A 17827-nucleotide genomic window follows, 5' to 3' on the forward strand; every position below is an offset into this window, starting at 1 on the left:
GGTTGGCAGGTTCATTTTTTGTCATTATATTCATGAATACCACCTTACTTTAACAGATGTGTCAAAGTCAAACCTCCTAACAACTTCCCAGTAAAATATATACACAAGCCAAAACACAGACAGAATGAATAGTGGCAGTCAAAGCCACATTTTGTGCTGACAATCAGCCCCGGATTACCTCTTCATGGAGAAGGGGATCAGAAAGACTAGCTGTCGCCTATTTTTTCTTTTATTCGTTAGCCCTCTTTTTTTGGGGCAGGACAAATAGTGCCGCCAGCAGGGCTAATAATGTGGGGTCTGTGTGGCCCCTATGACAATGCTTTCTGGGGCCTGATCTGGAAAATCCAGCCAACTTAACACTAGGTGACAAGTTCACACTGGAAAAAAACAAACAAACATAAAAATAAAAAAGCACTATTGACAAAAACCAAACTCCAAGAATTATTTGGAGGCACTGAAATATAACAGATGTATATAGTTCAAGCTTTTGCATAGAATTCAGGTAACACCCGATTTTTCTCAACTGACATTAACTCTAATGCAGCCAATCAGCACAGCTTACTGAATACAAGCCTAAAGACATGGTGAGACTAAGAATTACAAAAAAATTGTAGGGTCAAGAGATGACTTCTCAACACTTTCACAAGATTCAACAGACAACACAGCAATCAGATAGCTTGAAAAAAACAAACCTGTACCCATGAGGAACCTACACTGTTGCCAATATCTCTAAATAACACAAGCAAAAATCCCAGACTGCCCAATGACAATATCCTGTAAATTACCATATGCCAACATGTCTTGTTGTGTCTAGCAGGCTAAAAGCTTCTCCACAGGGCCTGGAGAATCCTACCCTTCTCCATAGAAACCATACTCATCAATCTCAAGCAGATGTCATGCACAGCTCCTTCCAGTGCTGAGAACCTGGAGGCTTTTGATGATGAAAGAATCATCTCTTTTTTGTTTTAGCAGCCCAACTTCCCACAAGGAAAGAAAAGAGCCAGCTGTGTGCTTCTAGCAAAACCACTCAGTCAGCTAGGATTTCATTCTCTGACGTATTATGGGGGTGGCATTGCTTGGAGATAGAGTGGCCATCAAGTAACAGCAAGGTTACTAGTTTGATCCTCGCTACCCAGAGGACAGTGTCAAAGTGTCTTTGTGCAAGATGCTGAACCTCTAATGTTGTTGCACGGTATACCAATATTGGATTAGAAAGGTACCAGCACCCCAAATGTTTTTTTGTAAAGATATTTGTGTCTGTATGAGTGCAACATTTATGAGTCACATTAATGTGTCCTAGCAGTGCAGCCTGAGTTTGTGCCGCTCTTCTGTTCCCCCGCAGGCGGAATGGGTTTATTTACTGTCTCTCACACACACTGGCATAAGCTGCAGCAGCACAAACACAGACAGAGGCACTGTGCACACCTCATATTAACTTAGATCTGTCCTGATATGACTGATCACTATTGGTAAGCTACCCACACACACATATACATATAGACACATTATACATACACACACACATTTTCATACACATATATATATGTGTGCGCACACTATATACACACTCATATATACACATACATATATATACACAGTACATATTATGTGTGTGTGTGCGCGTGTGTGTCTGTTTGTGTACCTCGAAACCTGCAACCTACGCTAACAAAGAAACAACTGTTTCACACCAACTGAGATTGGGTACCAAGCCCCAATAGATACGAACAGCCTCAATACAAGAGCTACTGACCTAAGAAGGAAGATCGTGAACCAACAAGAATCCTGGATCCTCTCACGAATACCAAAGCTGAGTTGTCAAGAACCCTCAGAAGACCGACTGGTGGATGTGAATCCTGCACTGCACACAATAACCACTGCAACAATCACAGAGACCAACAAGTTGATGCACAGTACACAAACTAGACAAGGACACGGAGAATAAGAAACAATACCCTCAATGGAAGCGAAGGATAGAGGCCAAAATAAAGGCAACAATAAGAGAAATTAGCCAGCTGGCAGGGCTGCAGTGAGGAAGCATGGTGAATAAAGGTGTGCCCTGGAAATACACCAAGCTATCCATACCAGAGGCACTTGAAACTGCCAAACAAAGGCTGTCAGCCATCTGACTGAAGAGATACAACAAAGAGGTAGAGGCTAGGAGAATAAACAAGATGTTCTCCACCAACCCTGCCAAAGAATACTCTCAGTGGCAGGGGAATAACAACCAACCAGGCCCAACAAGAGCTGAGATGGAGAAATACTGGAGGGCATACGGGGAAGAGAAGCATCACACAACGTCAATGCACAATGGCTAGTGGACCTGAGAACTGACCACAGAAACCTCCCAGAACAAGAAAAAGCTACCATCTCAATGGCAGATATCCAAGACAATAGGGCTGGGTTTAAAAAAAAATCAGTTTAATCCATTTGAATCAATTTTCCTTTTAATGGTTTGATATCGATTCTTAAAATCCACAGATCGATTTCTAACTCGCAGAGAACAGCCTGTTTATCAACTCTGGCAGTCTGGCGTGATCAGCGGTTGGTGCCAGTTTTAATGGAATGTGATCTCGCAAGAATTCACTACCAGTCAAGCAAACATGGCGGAAAAAAGCACAACCCTGAAGGCACCCCCGGCGAGATTAAAGGCCGATGTTTGGGTGCACTTTGTTTTGAAGGACGGAGAAAACGACAACTTGAGGGGGAAAAAAAAGCAATACGCAAACTATGCAACGGGAAGGTAAAGTACTGTGGAAATACGACAAATCTCCGCAACCACTTTCAAGACATCACCCAGCAGAAACCCAGTCGACACGGCTCAAAAAACGCAGGCTGGAGCAGGTATTGGCCCCTAAATTACCGGCAAACTCACAACACGCACAGAAGATAACCGAAGCTGTCGCAGTTTTTATATGCAAAGACATTTGACCTTACAGCGTTGTGGAAAATGACGGTTTACAAGGTCTCATAAAAAATTTTGGAGCCGCGCTACATTTTGCCGACTCGCAAACACCTACAGTAAGTGAAGTGACAATACCAAACATGTACGCAAGCTTAAAACAACGCATCGAAACATCGCTTCAGTCAGCAGAGAATGTGGCATTGAATTGTAATTGTTGGACGTGTCCTGTTGATATGTGTCATCTTTGTAGATACTTTATTTACATTGTCTATCTTGTAATTTATTTTAATTTAATTTATATTCATTCAATTTTGTGTTGTCAGTCACTTGGTCATGTTTAAATAAAAAAATCGATGTCGAATCGAATCGAACATTGGAAAATCAAATCGAATCGATTTGGAAAATCTGAATAGATACCCAGCCCTACAAGACAGAGTGTCAAAGATGAAGCGCTGGACAGCACCAAGCCCTACATAGATGACATCAAGCTATATACCAGAAATGAGCGAGAAATTGACTCACTGATCCCCACCACCAGGATCTACAGGGATGTCATTTGGATTGGACAAATGTGGCCGGATGGTATCAAGGAGAGGCAAGATGATCAGAACTGAAGGGGTCGACCTACCAGAAGGAAGTATAGGTGACATCCAGAGCAGCTACAAGTGCCTTGGGATCCCACAGGCTAATGGAAACCACGAGGAGACAGCAAGAAAGTCAACCACTACCAAATACCTCCAGAGAGTAAGAGAATTACTGAGAAGTGAGCTGAACGGTAAGAACAAGGTTTGAACCTTCAATATGTATGTACTGCCGGTCATTAGATACCCTGCTGGGATCGTAAGCTGGCCAAAGGAGGAGAAAGAAGCCACAGACGTCAAGACCAGTAAGCTTCTTACCATGCACAGAGTCCAGCATCCTGAGGCTGTGCATTAAGTGGAAAGAGGGAATACGAGGACTAGTGAGCATCAGAGCCACTTTCCAGGATGAAACATCAAAAATCCAAGAGTACATCAAGGAGATGGCCCTACAACACCAGCTGCTCCGTGAATGCCTCAGACAGCTGAAACCCAATGAGAGTGAGGAGGGAGAGGATCAGTAGTGGACGGACAAGCCCCTACATGGCATGTACAACTGCCAGATTGAAGAAATGGCTGATATCAAGAAGACCTACCAATGGCTGGAAAATGCTGGACTGAAAGACAGCAGAGAGGCACTCATGGCAGCACAAGAGCAGGCCCTAAATACAGGAACCATAGAGGTCAAAGTGTAGCACACCAACTCAGACCCAAGGTGCAGGCTGTGTAGGGATGCTCCCGAGACAGTCCAACACATAGTAGCGGGGCATAAGACGCTAGCTGTAAAAGCGTACATAGAGAGGCACAACCTAGTGGTGGGGATAATGTACAGAAACATCTGTCCCCAGAATGGACTACAAGTACCCAAATCCCAATGGGACATACCACCAAACATGGTTGAGAACAACAGGCCTAAGGTGCTGGGGGACTTCCGGACTGACAAACAGCTACTGGTGAACCAACGGGACATAGTAGTGGTGGACAAACAGCAGAAGAGGGCAGTGGTGATAGATGTGGTGATAACAGCTGACGCCAACATCAGGAAGAAGGAACACAAGAAGGTTGAGAAGTACCACGGGTGAAAAGAACAGCGAGAACAGATGTGGAAGGTCAAGGCTGATGTGGTCCCCATGGTACTCACGATGGTGACCCCCAAAATGGTAGAGTGGCTCCAGCAGACTCCAGGAGCAGCACTTGAAACCTCAATCTAGAAGAGTGCAGTCCAAGGAACAGCTAAGATACAGCATAGAACCCTCAAGCTCCCAGGTCTCTGGTAGATGACCCAAGCTAGAGGAAGACACAGAACCACCCTACAAGGGTGAGAGGGAGATTTTTTTTTGATTTTTATTTATATTATATACATACATACAATGTATGTGTCTATGTATGTATGTTACATACATAAACACATACAATGTATGTGTCTATGTATGTATGTATGTATGTGTTACATACATAGACACATACAATGTATGTGTTTATGTATATATGTGTTACATACAATGTATGTGTAAATGTATGTGTATATATGTATGTCATACACACACACACACACACACACACACACGCCACAAATTGGGGGTCAGTTTTAGCCCGGCAACATTCCTCCAATCGTACTCTTATTACGGCCACCATTGCCATTTAAGTCCAAGCTGTCAATGTGCGGGCTCGTGTGAGGGGGGCGGAGATGTCAATGACGGCGCAAACTCGTAAACATAACGCTCGCCTGTTCTCCCGCAGCAGACACCTCAGAGAATGTCAACACCGACGCTGCTGGCAGCCAGAGCGGCGAACTGCTGTTTAGAAACTTACAGGCTGTCACGGAGTCAATATTCTTCACTTCATCAAGATGAGCACCTGGGGAGCTGCTGAGATCAGGGACCAGCTAACATCACTGCGAGAGGACGGTGGATAACCAGCTCATGGGACTGAAGGATGACTTGTATGAAAAGGTCGTGGAAGAGCTTGGTCGACGTGCCTATAACAGATGAAGGAACATCACCAGCATGTTGAAAAACTTGCTGGTCACAGGGCTGAATATTCTCCCGACGTATAAGTTGTACATCACTGTTAACACGCAACTTCATACTGCATGTCACATCACATGTTTACACCCACACGAGTGGCGGCTTTTTGGAAAGAAGAATAGTATGCCTCTATTTCACATGGATAAGACGGCAAATTCCCACCTCTGCCTTGCCACAAATTTGGTGCATTCTTTGTCTAACAAGGGCTTATATCTGTATACATATACAGACACAGTTCTTTTCGTAAAAGTTATTTCAAAAATAAAAACATAAGCTGCTCGGAGGCATTTATGGAACTTTAAATCACAATGGCAGTTTTTCCACTTTCATGGGAGAGAAGGATTGGAATGTGTGTGTCTTTGTCCATGTCTTATGGTTCGGGATGGGAGTGACGGGGAGGAGTTCTGATAACTTAGAAAGGAAAAGAAAAAGGATGGGGGGTTGTGTATTATTTGTGCTCGTACACTCCTTTGGGATTTGTCCCAAATTTACCCCTGCAGCCCATATCCCTGCTTCAGTGGGGGTTATTAGAGAAGGAGAGAGTGAGCAGCATTCCATCGCATAATAAGGCCTTGTGAATAAAAGCTACAGGGGGATCAGTCCTTGATCCTGATGAGAAGATGGCTGGGGTTCAGGAGCTGCTCACAGGCTGCCAGCAAAACATTGGCAAGTTTTTACTTTATTAGCGTCATGGAAACTCAACGTTCTAGCCTCGTCTGGTAGTGGGAATGGGAGTTCGGCTTGTTCCAGTTGGTGATCAGATCATTATTCTTCCATTGACTGGAGGCATCACGATAATTTCCAAAGAGGATTGGATCACCTATTTACATTTAATAAGTATTTAGGATTTTAATAAAAGGTTGCCTGTTCTCTACTTTGTAAAACAGAACCGACTCCTTGGTTATCTTAGAACCTTCATTGTGTCCTTGACTCATCTGTGCTGCCATGCTTGTCTTTTAGACCTTTTGCAGAGGCTATCTTGAATGAGAACTGGCAAGGTGCATAAGCAGTGCTAACAGATGAGCAATCTCAGAGGGATAGTGGGTCCACAATTTTAATGTCACTGTGCCTGTAAGCAAAATTAGCTTCATATCAAAAGGGCAGAATATATAACTGTAAAACATTTAAAAGTAAAGTCACATAGCAGCTTTAATAATAATTTTGTAAACGCATATTATCCGTCAGTCCATTGGAAACAATGGTCCCCGATAACCTGGACCAATTATAGACTTTGACCGCAAATTAAAAAAAAAAGATACAATTCAAAACAAAAAAGCCACAACAGAAGCAGAGTGGTGTTTTTAATCACAATCAACTCAACCTCTCTGTCTGCCATACTGGCTGCCCGTCGGAGAAGCAACTCCTCCTCCCTCTTGTGCAATTGGATCATAAATGAGCAATCTCAATTAAACAGGATTGGATGAACTGAAAATAGGTTGGATCGCCAAAGCCTAATGGGAGTTGCTGGATTAAAGGGGGATTCACTGTGGGTTGCAAAGGGGTAGAGCCCAGCAGCCTTCAGGTGAGAGGCGGGTCACCCTGGACAGGTCACCAGTCCATCACAGGACCAACACATAGAGACAGACAACCATTCACACTCACAGTCACACCTACAGTCAATTTAGAGTATCAATCAGCCTCGTCCTCTCTTGATGTCTTTGGACTGTGGGAGGAAGCTGGAGTACCAGAGAGAACCCACACAGGAACAGGGAGAACATGGAGACTCACACAGAAAGATCCTGTGATGGAGCCGGGACTCGAACCTGGAACCTTCTTGCTGTGAGGCCACAGTGCTGACCACTGCACCACTGTGCCGCCTAACCTACAAGTTATGTTGATTTTGTCCTTAATTGCATGCTCCAAAATGGTGCTGCTCATGAAAGGCAGTCACAGTTTTCTCAAGTATTTGTCATGTAGTGATGCTTAACCACACTGTTGTACACAGGGCTACTGCAATAAGCAGGATTTGTTGTGGATGCATCTGCAGCTGTCACCAAGGACATGCACATGTACAGGCTATTGTTGCTCAGAAACCAGCCCATTTGCCCTCTTTGGCTGAGCTACACCTCCCAAATAAATCATTGGGACTTGGCACATTGTGTTATTTTGAAAACTGACTGGATGCATCAGAATGCCATTCATGTTCATGTCCTGTTTTGTTGTTTTTTTTAATTCTACATGATGAATACAATATCAGCTCACAATTATCTTTTTTCCATGTAGTTCATGCTTTAAGTTTGAATATTGTAGTTTATACATTATTGGTTTTAACGATGTTTCCTCCCATTTTAAATGCTTTACACAGATTCTGCTACGATTACAAGTAATTAGATGATGGAAAATTGAGCAATGGTGAAACTGTTATTTCCATCCATTTATATTTTTCATAATCAAATGACAGATGTCAGTGTTATGCTCAAGAAATTGAAGCACATTGCTGCTATTGCTAGTTACAAGAGACTAAATGAGCAACATTGTGTTTTTATTTCATTAATCCTTAATATGAGAAACAATCGATAAGTTCAAAACACTCATACGTGCACAGGTCAGGAGTGACGCCTAATATCAGGACTGCAACAGCAGTCAGCCCCTCAGAATGTCTGTGCATGTCCCTGCTTGTAGCAGTACAGTGTTAACACACAGTTTAGTAGTATTTATTTGTGTCAATGAACAGATGGCATCACCCTTGACAGCTTGTTCCGTTCTGTCTCATCATAAATGTGATATCCAAAGGTTGTGCAAACCAGAACAGTGAGTGCATGTTTGATGGTTAACATTTGCCACAATTTAGGGATTTTGTCCCAGAGGATCATAAATGAAGAAAACTGAACTTTTATAATGTGATGCAAAAGGTAACTCTCACTAGTGGGACTTTTGATTCAATGCGTGACTCTTTGAAACACAAAACTTTCACCAGACCTGACACAATATGACTTGGCAACATTCCTTTTGCTATGACCCTAGCTATACTCAGTCATGCATTGCAAATTATGGGAGCAATGTATTATTTATGCTTCAGAACATTTGAGTTGATGGCAGGATGCTTATTGTCTCAAAGCAAGTGTGAAATCACTTAACATGTCACAAGTGGGTCTGCAGAGGTCTGATCACATGGAGGCTGTTCATGGCAACGGGGGCTAACTAGGATGGTGAATGGGCTAGCCGTGGCGGACAACAATCAAAACCTCTCAGTGTGTCTAATTGAGTCCAACCCCAGCTGGACATTCCAGCTACTCGCCCTCTGACGAACTCTTAGGGACTCTTTCAGAGCAACTGTTTCAAAGACATTATGCATTCATCAAAAGGGTAGAAGGTTCGAAGGAGCTCTTGGAGTCCTGCTACCTTCTTCAAGAGGCAAGCGATTAAATGCAGGCTTCATAATCAATCATGGTATCGTTTCTTCTGATTGTCTGGGGTTAAATGCCACGTTTTTATCCTGATCTGTGATATATCTTAATGGGGTCTTCATGCCCCAAACTAAAAAGGTCTACTCCAAAATTTCACTACTTGCCTGTATATAAGGGGTCTTGAAAATGGGTCCACTTAACCTTTCACCCTTGGGCAGGGCTGCTGAGATGGGTGGCCCATACATCCCTTGACATCCCCCTACTTCACATGCTTCCTGTGACCAGTGGCCCTGGTCCCCCTCTGTTAACAGACCACCAGGGACCCCCTCTCCTTAGCAGATTACATGCAGCTAGTAAAAGACGGGGGGGGGGGGGTGCTTTGCCTTCTCAGATCCCTATGCTTATACAGGGGCATTCCCTGTTGCTTCAACTTTGAAGCTCTTTTTTTTCCCCATGACTGCATGCAAAGTGGTGTTTAAAAGAGCCCCAGGCTACATACACAGCGCCTTCAACCTAGGTGGGGGGTTTTTATGCTCTCACTTTCAAGGAACCTACTTTTGTCATGCTGTTCCATGTTAGCTGCCAGCTTAGAGGACCAAAACTGAAATCTCTGGCTTTTACTGAGCATTAACAAAGTGACGTTAGTGACAAACACGATCTAAAACCACATACTGCAAAATCCAGAAACAAAGAAATGAGGAGACCTTAGGAATTATTCCTAAATGTCATCTTTTTTAGTTGAACATATTTATCCATGAATATTTCTCTCTTTATTTCTAAGTATAAATGAGATGCGCCACTGTGGAGTGAAGAATTTGTTTTCCTCCTCTTTCATTCTTTGGAGCTGTCCGTCACAGTGAGGAAAGGCAGGCAACCTTTCTCTTGCGCTCTGCCCCAACAGCACCACCTCCACTGCTTACTGTTGACGCAAAGCCTTGAAAGCTGGCATTCCAACTATGCTGTCTTTAAGAGAAATAGCAAATCCTCCCACCATGTAACCTCTAGCTGACAGCCAAACTGCTCGAGAACAACAAGAGCGTACACTAGCTTCCCAAACTTCGTATTGTAAGCGAAGGAATACAAGCAGGCCCGGGACCCTGGGAATTTTGTAGGATAAATACAAGGATGGGCCCCTTAAATACACCTGTCAAGGGACAGAACTTGGAGCTGAGGGGCTGAGTTTAAGGGACAAACACATAGCTGAGATCCACTCTGTAGTGGTTTGCTTCATGATTATTCTAATCCTGAGAGACAGCTTGCCTTCAAACACACAGAGGCATGTCAAATTTGACCGACATCAAGGGCTTCGCGGAGTTTGTATGTTGTCTTTTTGCATACAAGAGGAATGATGTTACATGTAATTCTGCAAATATGCCTTTTGATAAATACTGGAGGACAGTAAAACTCGAAGAAGGTGTCATTTTGTCAGAAAAAGGCTGTTTGTCAGCTCAATCGTTACCACTGTAACTGTGATAAGCAACACAAAGACCTTGCATCAAAATGAAGGTGTTCTTGCTTACAACAACGCTCACGTAAACCCGCCGCTGTTGTCAAAGGTCAAACTTTTTCAAGCCAAAGAGATTTCAGCATACATGAAACAATCTCCATTCATTTCTAATTATTATTGGCCTAAGAATGCCATTTAAAAAAATGTTTTCAGAGAAGCTGGTTCAAGAAAGAAAGAAATGCAGGTATTGCAGCTTGTGTTCCGTACGGTTAGGCAAGTTCAACCACACTTGAAAAGACCCACTTTCCCCTGTTGTCCTTCTGTATCCCAGTGGGACCTAATTTGAGCCTCGCTAGACAGCGCAGACTCCAATTACCTCTAGCTATGCAGCACTTTAACCTCAGTCTGTTTACCTCCCCACAACAACGGGGGCTGCTCTTGTCCGTTCTCTTGACGGAGCACCGTGTTCCTACATGTGCTGAGCGTTACACACGAAGACAGCAACCATTCGAACGTCTGTCCCTCATCAGATTCACAGGCCTTGAACAAGAAGAGCTGTTCAAAGCATGGGCTGCTCCAGTCTCCTGCAAGCAGCTTGACTCAGGCAGAGGGGGGAGAAGAAAAAAGGCTAAATATGCTGGCTTTAGCCCTTGTTAGAACAAGATATGTAGTCAACCAATGCACTGGGTTGGCCAATATTTACCCTCCTAACACAAACTTCAGAACAGAAAATTGAATAAAGCCGATGGACGTACATTGAGCAACGTGAGTCTCCTACATGAAGCATGTTCAGGAGATGAGATGACAAGTTACACCTAAAAGCTAGAAAAAAAAACGATGGCATTTTTCTAAATAATCCCCTGAAAGCAAAGTGTTTTCTGAAAAAAATACGATAGTTAATGTAATAATTTGATTTCTATGAGACTATAAATATGAAAAAAAATGTCTTCAACATTTCTTTTTACTCTTTAAGAGCTTTACAGCATGAACTGGGCTGTCATCATGCTCAAGCCACCGACAAACAAGTTCCTTTCCGATTTCTAAAAATCTCTGGCTTTCCCTCTGGACATCTAACAGAAAAATAAACTCGACATTGTGACACTGAAGTTTTTTTAAAAAGGTGCAACCCTTCCAAAGAGCTCCTCGTGAGCGTCTCTAGTATAATGTGGGAATCCTGGAGCTTTACTGAAATGTGTGACGGCCTCTCAGAACAAAGCTGTCCTGGGGGAAAAACAAAACAGTACCCACAAGCATAAATCTTTCCAGGGGAAGGAAAGAGAGAAACACGCAGAGGGAGATTCTTTAGGTTCCAAACTGAAAATGTACACATTTTAAAGGGCACTTGGGCTATCACAATGGTCAAGTCAGCATTGGTTCGACACACCTCTAATCGCTAGTTTGAGTTTTTCACCGCTATGATGCTTAGCGGATCGCTGCATTTCTGTTTCCCAAAACAAAGAGGGTCACTGGACAGGCCAGAAGTCACAAAACTCTGCACCTGAATCCACGCTACAACGACAGCCGTGCCTTGACAGGCTCCACCCCAGTCAACTCGAGTCATGGAATAAATTCTCTTAGGCAGCTTAATGAGCAAGATAGCGTCCAGTCTGATTAAATCGTGAACTGTAACAGTGATAAGAACACGGGTCTCTTAGCATGAGTGTAACATGATCTTCAAGAAGGGGTTACACAATGAATCACACTGGCCTAATATTTGGGATTACTTCCAGTGGCTTTAAATAAGGGCACTGTAAAAGAACCATAAAAGGATATATTTTGGAGAGGGGAAGCAGCTTGATGCGCTCCACAGCAGATCCCAGACCAAGTGGTATACGACAGTTTAAATAAAGCCAAGTTGCAGCCGTTTAGAAAGTCTGACATGGATGGTCAAAAAAAAAGAAAAGAAAAAAAAAAGGCATGTACAGCTCGACTTCGGCCGATTGTCCACGAAGAGCGATACAAATTATTAAAACAGCATTCAGGCGTTCCCTGAAGACTCACACCCGATTCAGTTCCCTGCAAGACTGTAGCATCATGGATGAGTACTTACCAGCATGGATACGCCAGCCATTTGTAGTCCTATAACCTCGTTCAACACGACAGTGTTTGAAAATAAAAAATAATCAAAAATAAACTATGCACACAGTGAGCGTGCGCCCTAGTTGTTAGCTGACATGAGGGCTCATGATGAGTGGTTGAGGAGGAGGAACTGGAACTTGGCTTTGCTCTCCATGAGTTATTTGATTTCCACACCAACACAGAGCCTAAACTGCATGGCAGGTGTACCGATCCACATTTTTTTTCCAGTTCAATCCAATGCCAATACACGTCTGTGTATACCGGTGCCGTTTCTGATACCCGAGCTCTTTTTTCTGTAGACCACCAGAAAAACCCCTGTCGTCTCTGTACTCTCCGTTTGTCTTTCCACAAATTCAGCAGCAGACCTCTTGCCATGACCGTACCACCTGACCGACCAGTAACTACAGTGATGATGACACCTTTGGTCCCCACCAAACAGTGAGGTCAGACGAAAATAAAGAAAACACACACATCATAGCATATGTCAACTAAACAATGAAAATGAAGCCAAGTAGGTTTGACATGTGATGCAAAATTCTCTAAAAAAAAAAAAAAAAAAAATTATATTTTTAACAACCGTACAACGTTAGAGGCTTGTGATTACACAATAGCAGAGAGATTTTTATTGTTTTAATTTTGGGGGCTGTTATATATCATGACAACCCATCCATCCATTTTCTACCCTGTTCCCCTGTTAAGGGTCGTGGGGGGCGGAGCCTATCACAGCAGCCTTCAGGCGAGAGGCGGGGTTCACCCTGGACGGGTCACCAGTCCAATGGACATTATCACAAAAAAAAAAGGGTCTTCCGCATGAATTGTTCTTGCACATGAGGATTTTGAACCCTCATCTTAGTCTCACAGGGAGCAAAAACTGATGGCTACTGTAACTTCTTGCCCCCGAAATCTATTGTGCGACTCATAAGACTACAGACTCCGCAAGCCTGCGGGTTCCAAGAGGAACACAATAGTCAGTGGAAAGGAATTACAAACAGCCACCAGGCCATGTTCCTGTCTGTAAAAAAACAAAACAAACGACTCATTAATTAGCAGGACTGTAGCTGAAGCTGACCTACTGGCCACACCCAGGCCTGAGCAGTGTGACTGTGTGTCTCACAGACACCACTGCTCCTGGTTATCCGGCTAATTTCATTTACCTGAGTGAAAATACAACGTGCAGCGTTCAGTTGCATCACATGTCCTCCAACACCTTTTCCTCCACGCAGTTTTCCTTCTTCGGCACGCAAACAGAGAGAACTGGACATCATACTGCTCAGGTGAGGCAGAACATGAAAACACTTGTCACTTATCTAGTAACACAAAACCCACACTCTCCTAAAGTGGATGACCTTCAGAAAAGTTTCAGAGCAGCGGGCAACAAACAGTGAGGCGTCTCTGTCAGGGCCACATCCAGCCCTTTGTGACCATAGGACGGGCCGACCTCAAAACAGTGTCCACTTACTAACATGTCCTCCAAAAGCGGGCCATGGACCAGGTGACGACCTTGAAGAGGAATGTAAACAGCTGTCACGTTGGGGAAATGCAGGGGAGGAAAAAGACAGGTCCCCACCAGAGGCACCAAAAAAAAAAAAAAAAAAAAAAATCCAGGCCAGTGACGTCACTGACTGCAACCAATCACAAGACAACAGCAACCGTGAAATAATCACCATTTAAGGGAGATCAGCATTGCTTGGAAAAACTTTTGAAAAAAAAAAATCTTAGCAGCACTGGTAGAACCGCCCCCCCCCCCCCCCGAGGGGATCATTTTCACCGGCCCTGGGTTACTCTTGACTTGGGGAAGTACCATTTCTGTCAAAGGCTGTGGTTCCCAACAGCGGGCTGGCCTGGAGATGCCTCCTAGGACAATAGATGTCAGAAACCCATTATTTGCCGGGAATGCAGTTGCAAAGCGCACGGAGCTGAACACTGTTGTTATGTGGCTTCCCTTTTGTCCGTTTCAGCGAGTGGCTGAAGGAGCGAAGGGACGGAACTATTGTGACGCCCTGGGGCTGAACCCCCACCATGACACTTTGAAGATGTCTGCTGATGACAAGCCATCCTACGGCCGAGAAATTTCAATCAAAATCCATTCCTCTTCCCAAAACATACCTCGACTTGTCTTGACAAACAAGATGTTTGAGACCCGCCATCACAAGTCTCCTCAGCTGGTGAGGCCAACCACCATTCCGAGCAAGGGCTTTAACAACGTTTTTCTTCAAACAAACCTTATTCTTTGGCCAGCTGAAATTATGTCCTTGGCTACATTCCTCAATAATGAATGGCTGTGCTTTTGTCTTCCCCCGTCTATGACCAGAGGAAGAACTGCACCTGGGTGCACGATAGACCTGTGAATGACGCGCACTTAAGAACGTTTTTGCCGACAGTCACTGAGTTCCTGCTCCTTTGAATGATTTTTATGTCCGTTTAAAAAGGTTTGACATTTGAAAGTTGCTTTCGCTCGTAGTCTGCGCAATTCGATTTTGGAGAGGATTCAGACTGCGAACCGGTTCCCTGATGACATGGAGGTGAGGGAGGAGCGTGTGATATGACAGAAATGCAACCTTGTGACATTGCAGACACCTGGGTGCGTTTTCATTGCCTTGCATCTGCTGCTAAGGAGACGAAAGTCACAAACACGCACACGGTGGATCACACCGGACCCGCACAAAGCTGGGAGAGAGTGGAACAACACAGCGTTCTCTCGCTCACACTCATAACATACACGTATGTGTTTTTATTCATTGTTGTTTATGATGAGGAAACAATAGGAAATGTCCTTCTCCCGCTATTTTGGAAGTAAATAAAAACAAAAAGTCTTTCATATTCAACTTGTTTGTGTTTTTTTGAACTGGTAACAGTGGCAAGAATGGGTTGTGAACTAGCAGATATCTGTTGATATCCATCCTCAGTTCAACTAGTCAATGATGGACAAAACCCTCTCTGTTGCAACCATGAACAAGATAAACCACTGAGAACGTAACCAAAGACCTCTCCTTCCTAAAAGTGAACGTGCCTACGATGTCACGACATCAACACAGGCTGGGAAAGTCTGGGCTCAGAGGTTCGTGCTGGAATGTCGCTATCGTGGTCAGCGTGTTTTAAATATTCTGAACAAACTGGATGAATGTTTCCTTACCTTGTGTTTTTCACTCTACACATAGAAACATGGAGGGGGGGGGGGGGCAGAGAGAGACTGGTTGAGTGACCGCGCTGCCAAGGCCGCCGTGGGACACAACAGGTAGATAGGCCTGGGACTGTGTACACTGGAGTGGAAGCAACAGTGTACACAGGACTTGACCGGCAGCTACATTCCATCAAAAAGCCCTTTGACTGCACTTTTCCCTCCCTGAACTGACGGAAGCGAACCAGTCAGAAAGAATCGCTATCAGTGTTGACAATGTTCCTGTGTTCATCACAAGAAGCCAGCTCTGATGTAACAGAGGAACTTACTGGCAGCCCACATCTGCAGCTGCTGTGACAGCACATCTGTACCTGCTTCTCCCCAAAGATGTTTAGGTCAGGTTTTGATTCTGACTGATGATGAAATGTAAGAAACTCTCCATTAAAGTACTGACACCCTTGCTTGACAAACGTACCTTTGGAGTTGAAGACTTCTTTGAGGAGGAGAAGCACGTCGGCAAACTTGCGCACGTCGCTGACTAGCTGGGTGACGTAGTTTGGGTCTGAGGTGGAGACGTCTGACCCATCGGAGTTCACCGAGACGCTCTTAGAGGCCAGGCCTTGCAAAGGGAGGCCCAGACCGTCGGGGCCGGCCAAACCTGAGCTGGAGAGTCTGGAAATTCCTAATATGTGTTTGGGCCCTCCTTCGCTACCACCACCAACACATGATCCTCCACCAGTAGTCTGGCGCAGCATGGCTGAAAGCATGCTCTCCTGGTCCAGATGTTGTCTCAGACCCAGCACAGCACTGCAACAGAGATGAACCCCGCGTCAGGTAAAGGAAGTCCAGAACAAAACTGATGTCAAAGCCTCACACTGGCCTGCCTGCTCCTCAAGAACGGAACAGCCCCCGAGGGGTTTGACAGTCCCGTCTGCTCCACAGGTGCCCGTCAAGCCGGGTGGCGTCATGTGTGGGAGCACAAACGCCTTTTCTTAACTTGATACGACCGAATCTACAGGGAGGGTTCCGTTTTTAATGCAGATATTTACAGATAGAACACAAGATGTTCGAGCGGTGTAGAATCAGTGATTTCTTTCATGGCGCAACTTTCACCACCTTCATGTTCATATTAACTGCAACTTTGACGGTTTTTGAAAAGGCGCCAGTTCACCTCCCTTCAAAAATCCACGAACGGAGGGGTTTCTTTTACACACGGCCGCAAACACGTTCCAACCTCCGCTTCTATCAGTGTCAGAGGAGCATTAAAGTCTACTGGTGACTTCTGTTTCCATTAAAAAAAAAAGCATTAAACTTCGCTTCATAATCAAAAAGTCGCTTTGTTACTGCTTATCACAAAACGTGGCAATCGAAATCTCCGTATTCTGCCCGGATTGGTGGTCTCCGTGTCGGTCATCGGTTCGGTGTGAGAACACGCAATCTGACCGGCGCGTCTGAAATCGAACGTCAGAAAATTTAGGAAAAAACAAAAAACAAGAGTGTCTGACTTTGAACATCGTAACTGGCGTTTACTTGAATCGCTAGAAGTTGCTGGGAGGAAAAACTAGCAGATCTACAAACCTGTGGCGGGGTCTCGAAACATCGCAGCCCGTGAAACTCTCGAAGCAGGACAGAGAACGGTTGTCTACATCCAAATAATCCACAAACACCGACCCGTCCCCCGCCGCGGGGCCCGAACCCTCCAGCTGGGACGCCTCGACTCCTCTCTCGTGTGGTTTAGCTGGAAACTCTGTCCGCCTCGACGCGCATGCTGGCGTTACTTCGTCCTCCGTTCACAACAGGTGTACGGTATACGACTACAGTACATCATGCCCGCCATGTTAAATCGCATACTTCCGGTCAGGTTTTTCACAATAAATCAGCCGGTATCGTAAATATTTCGGCAATTTGTTTTTCTAAATCGCCGAAAACAAGGAAGGATATTCAATTTATTTTAAGGGGGGAAACGGTCAACGATATTAGAAAGGCTGTAAACAAAGTCGCCATGACTTATTTAAACGCACATTTATCTCTATCCACATAGAGACACGCACATATATACGGCCAGTGGGCAAAAAAAAAAAGAAAGAAAGTCAAGTCAGCTACCAATTGTGCAAATTCTCCCACAAGAGATGAGGCCATTAATTTATCACAGGTACACCTAAACTATGAGAGAGAAAAAAAATCCAGAAAATCACATTCTGATTTTTAAAGAATTTGCAAATTATGGTGGAAAGTAAGTGCTTGGTCGATAAAAGCTCATCTCAGTACTTTGTTATATAGCCTTTGTTGGCAATGGCAGAGGTCAAACGTTTTCTGTAAGTCTTCACAC

General features: G+C 44.3%; 1 protein-coding gene and 1 pseudogene across 3 annotated transcripts in view; one reads left to right on the top strand and one right to left on the bottom strand.

Annotated features, from left to right (window-relative positions):
• Positions 1 to 17337, bottom strand: part of arhgap29a (Rho GTPase activating protein 29a) — a 47873-nt gene extending 30536 nt beyond the window's left edge. For 2 of the 3 annotated variants that reach the window (XM_086192138.1, XM_086192137.1), the window contains exons 1-2: positions 17077 to 17337; positions 15974 to 16305 (exon numbers count right to left, since the gene is read on the bottom strand). In XM_086192138.1, the coding sequence (XP_086048264.1) occupies positions 15974 to 16265 (292 nt within the window). In that variant the 5' untranslated portion in view covers positions 16266 to 16305; positions 17077 to 17337. Of the gene's footprint in view, positions 1 to 5292; positions 5459 to 15973; positions 16306 to 17076 lie in introns of those variants that run through there. The other variant, XM_086192139.1, reaches the window with a different exon arrangement.
• LOC147241920 (uncharacterized) lies at positions 3452 to 4757 on the top strand (annotated as a pseudogene).
• Positions 17338 to 17827: the final 490 nt, after the last annotated feature.

This window comes from Aulostomus chinensis, chromosome 21 (genome assembly GCF_037954235.1).
Source record: "Aulostomus chinensis isolate RoL2024-O1b breed Wild chromosome 21, RoL_Achi_v1.0, whole genome shotgun sequence".
NCBI classification, from domain to species: domain Eukaryota; kingdom Metazoa; phylum Chordata; class Actinopteri; order Syngnathiformes; family Aulostomidae; genus Aulostomus; species Aulostomus chinensis.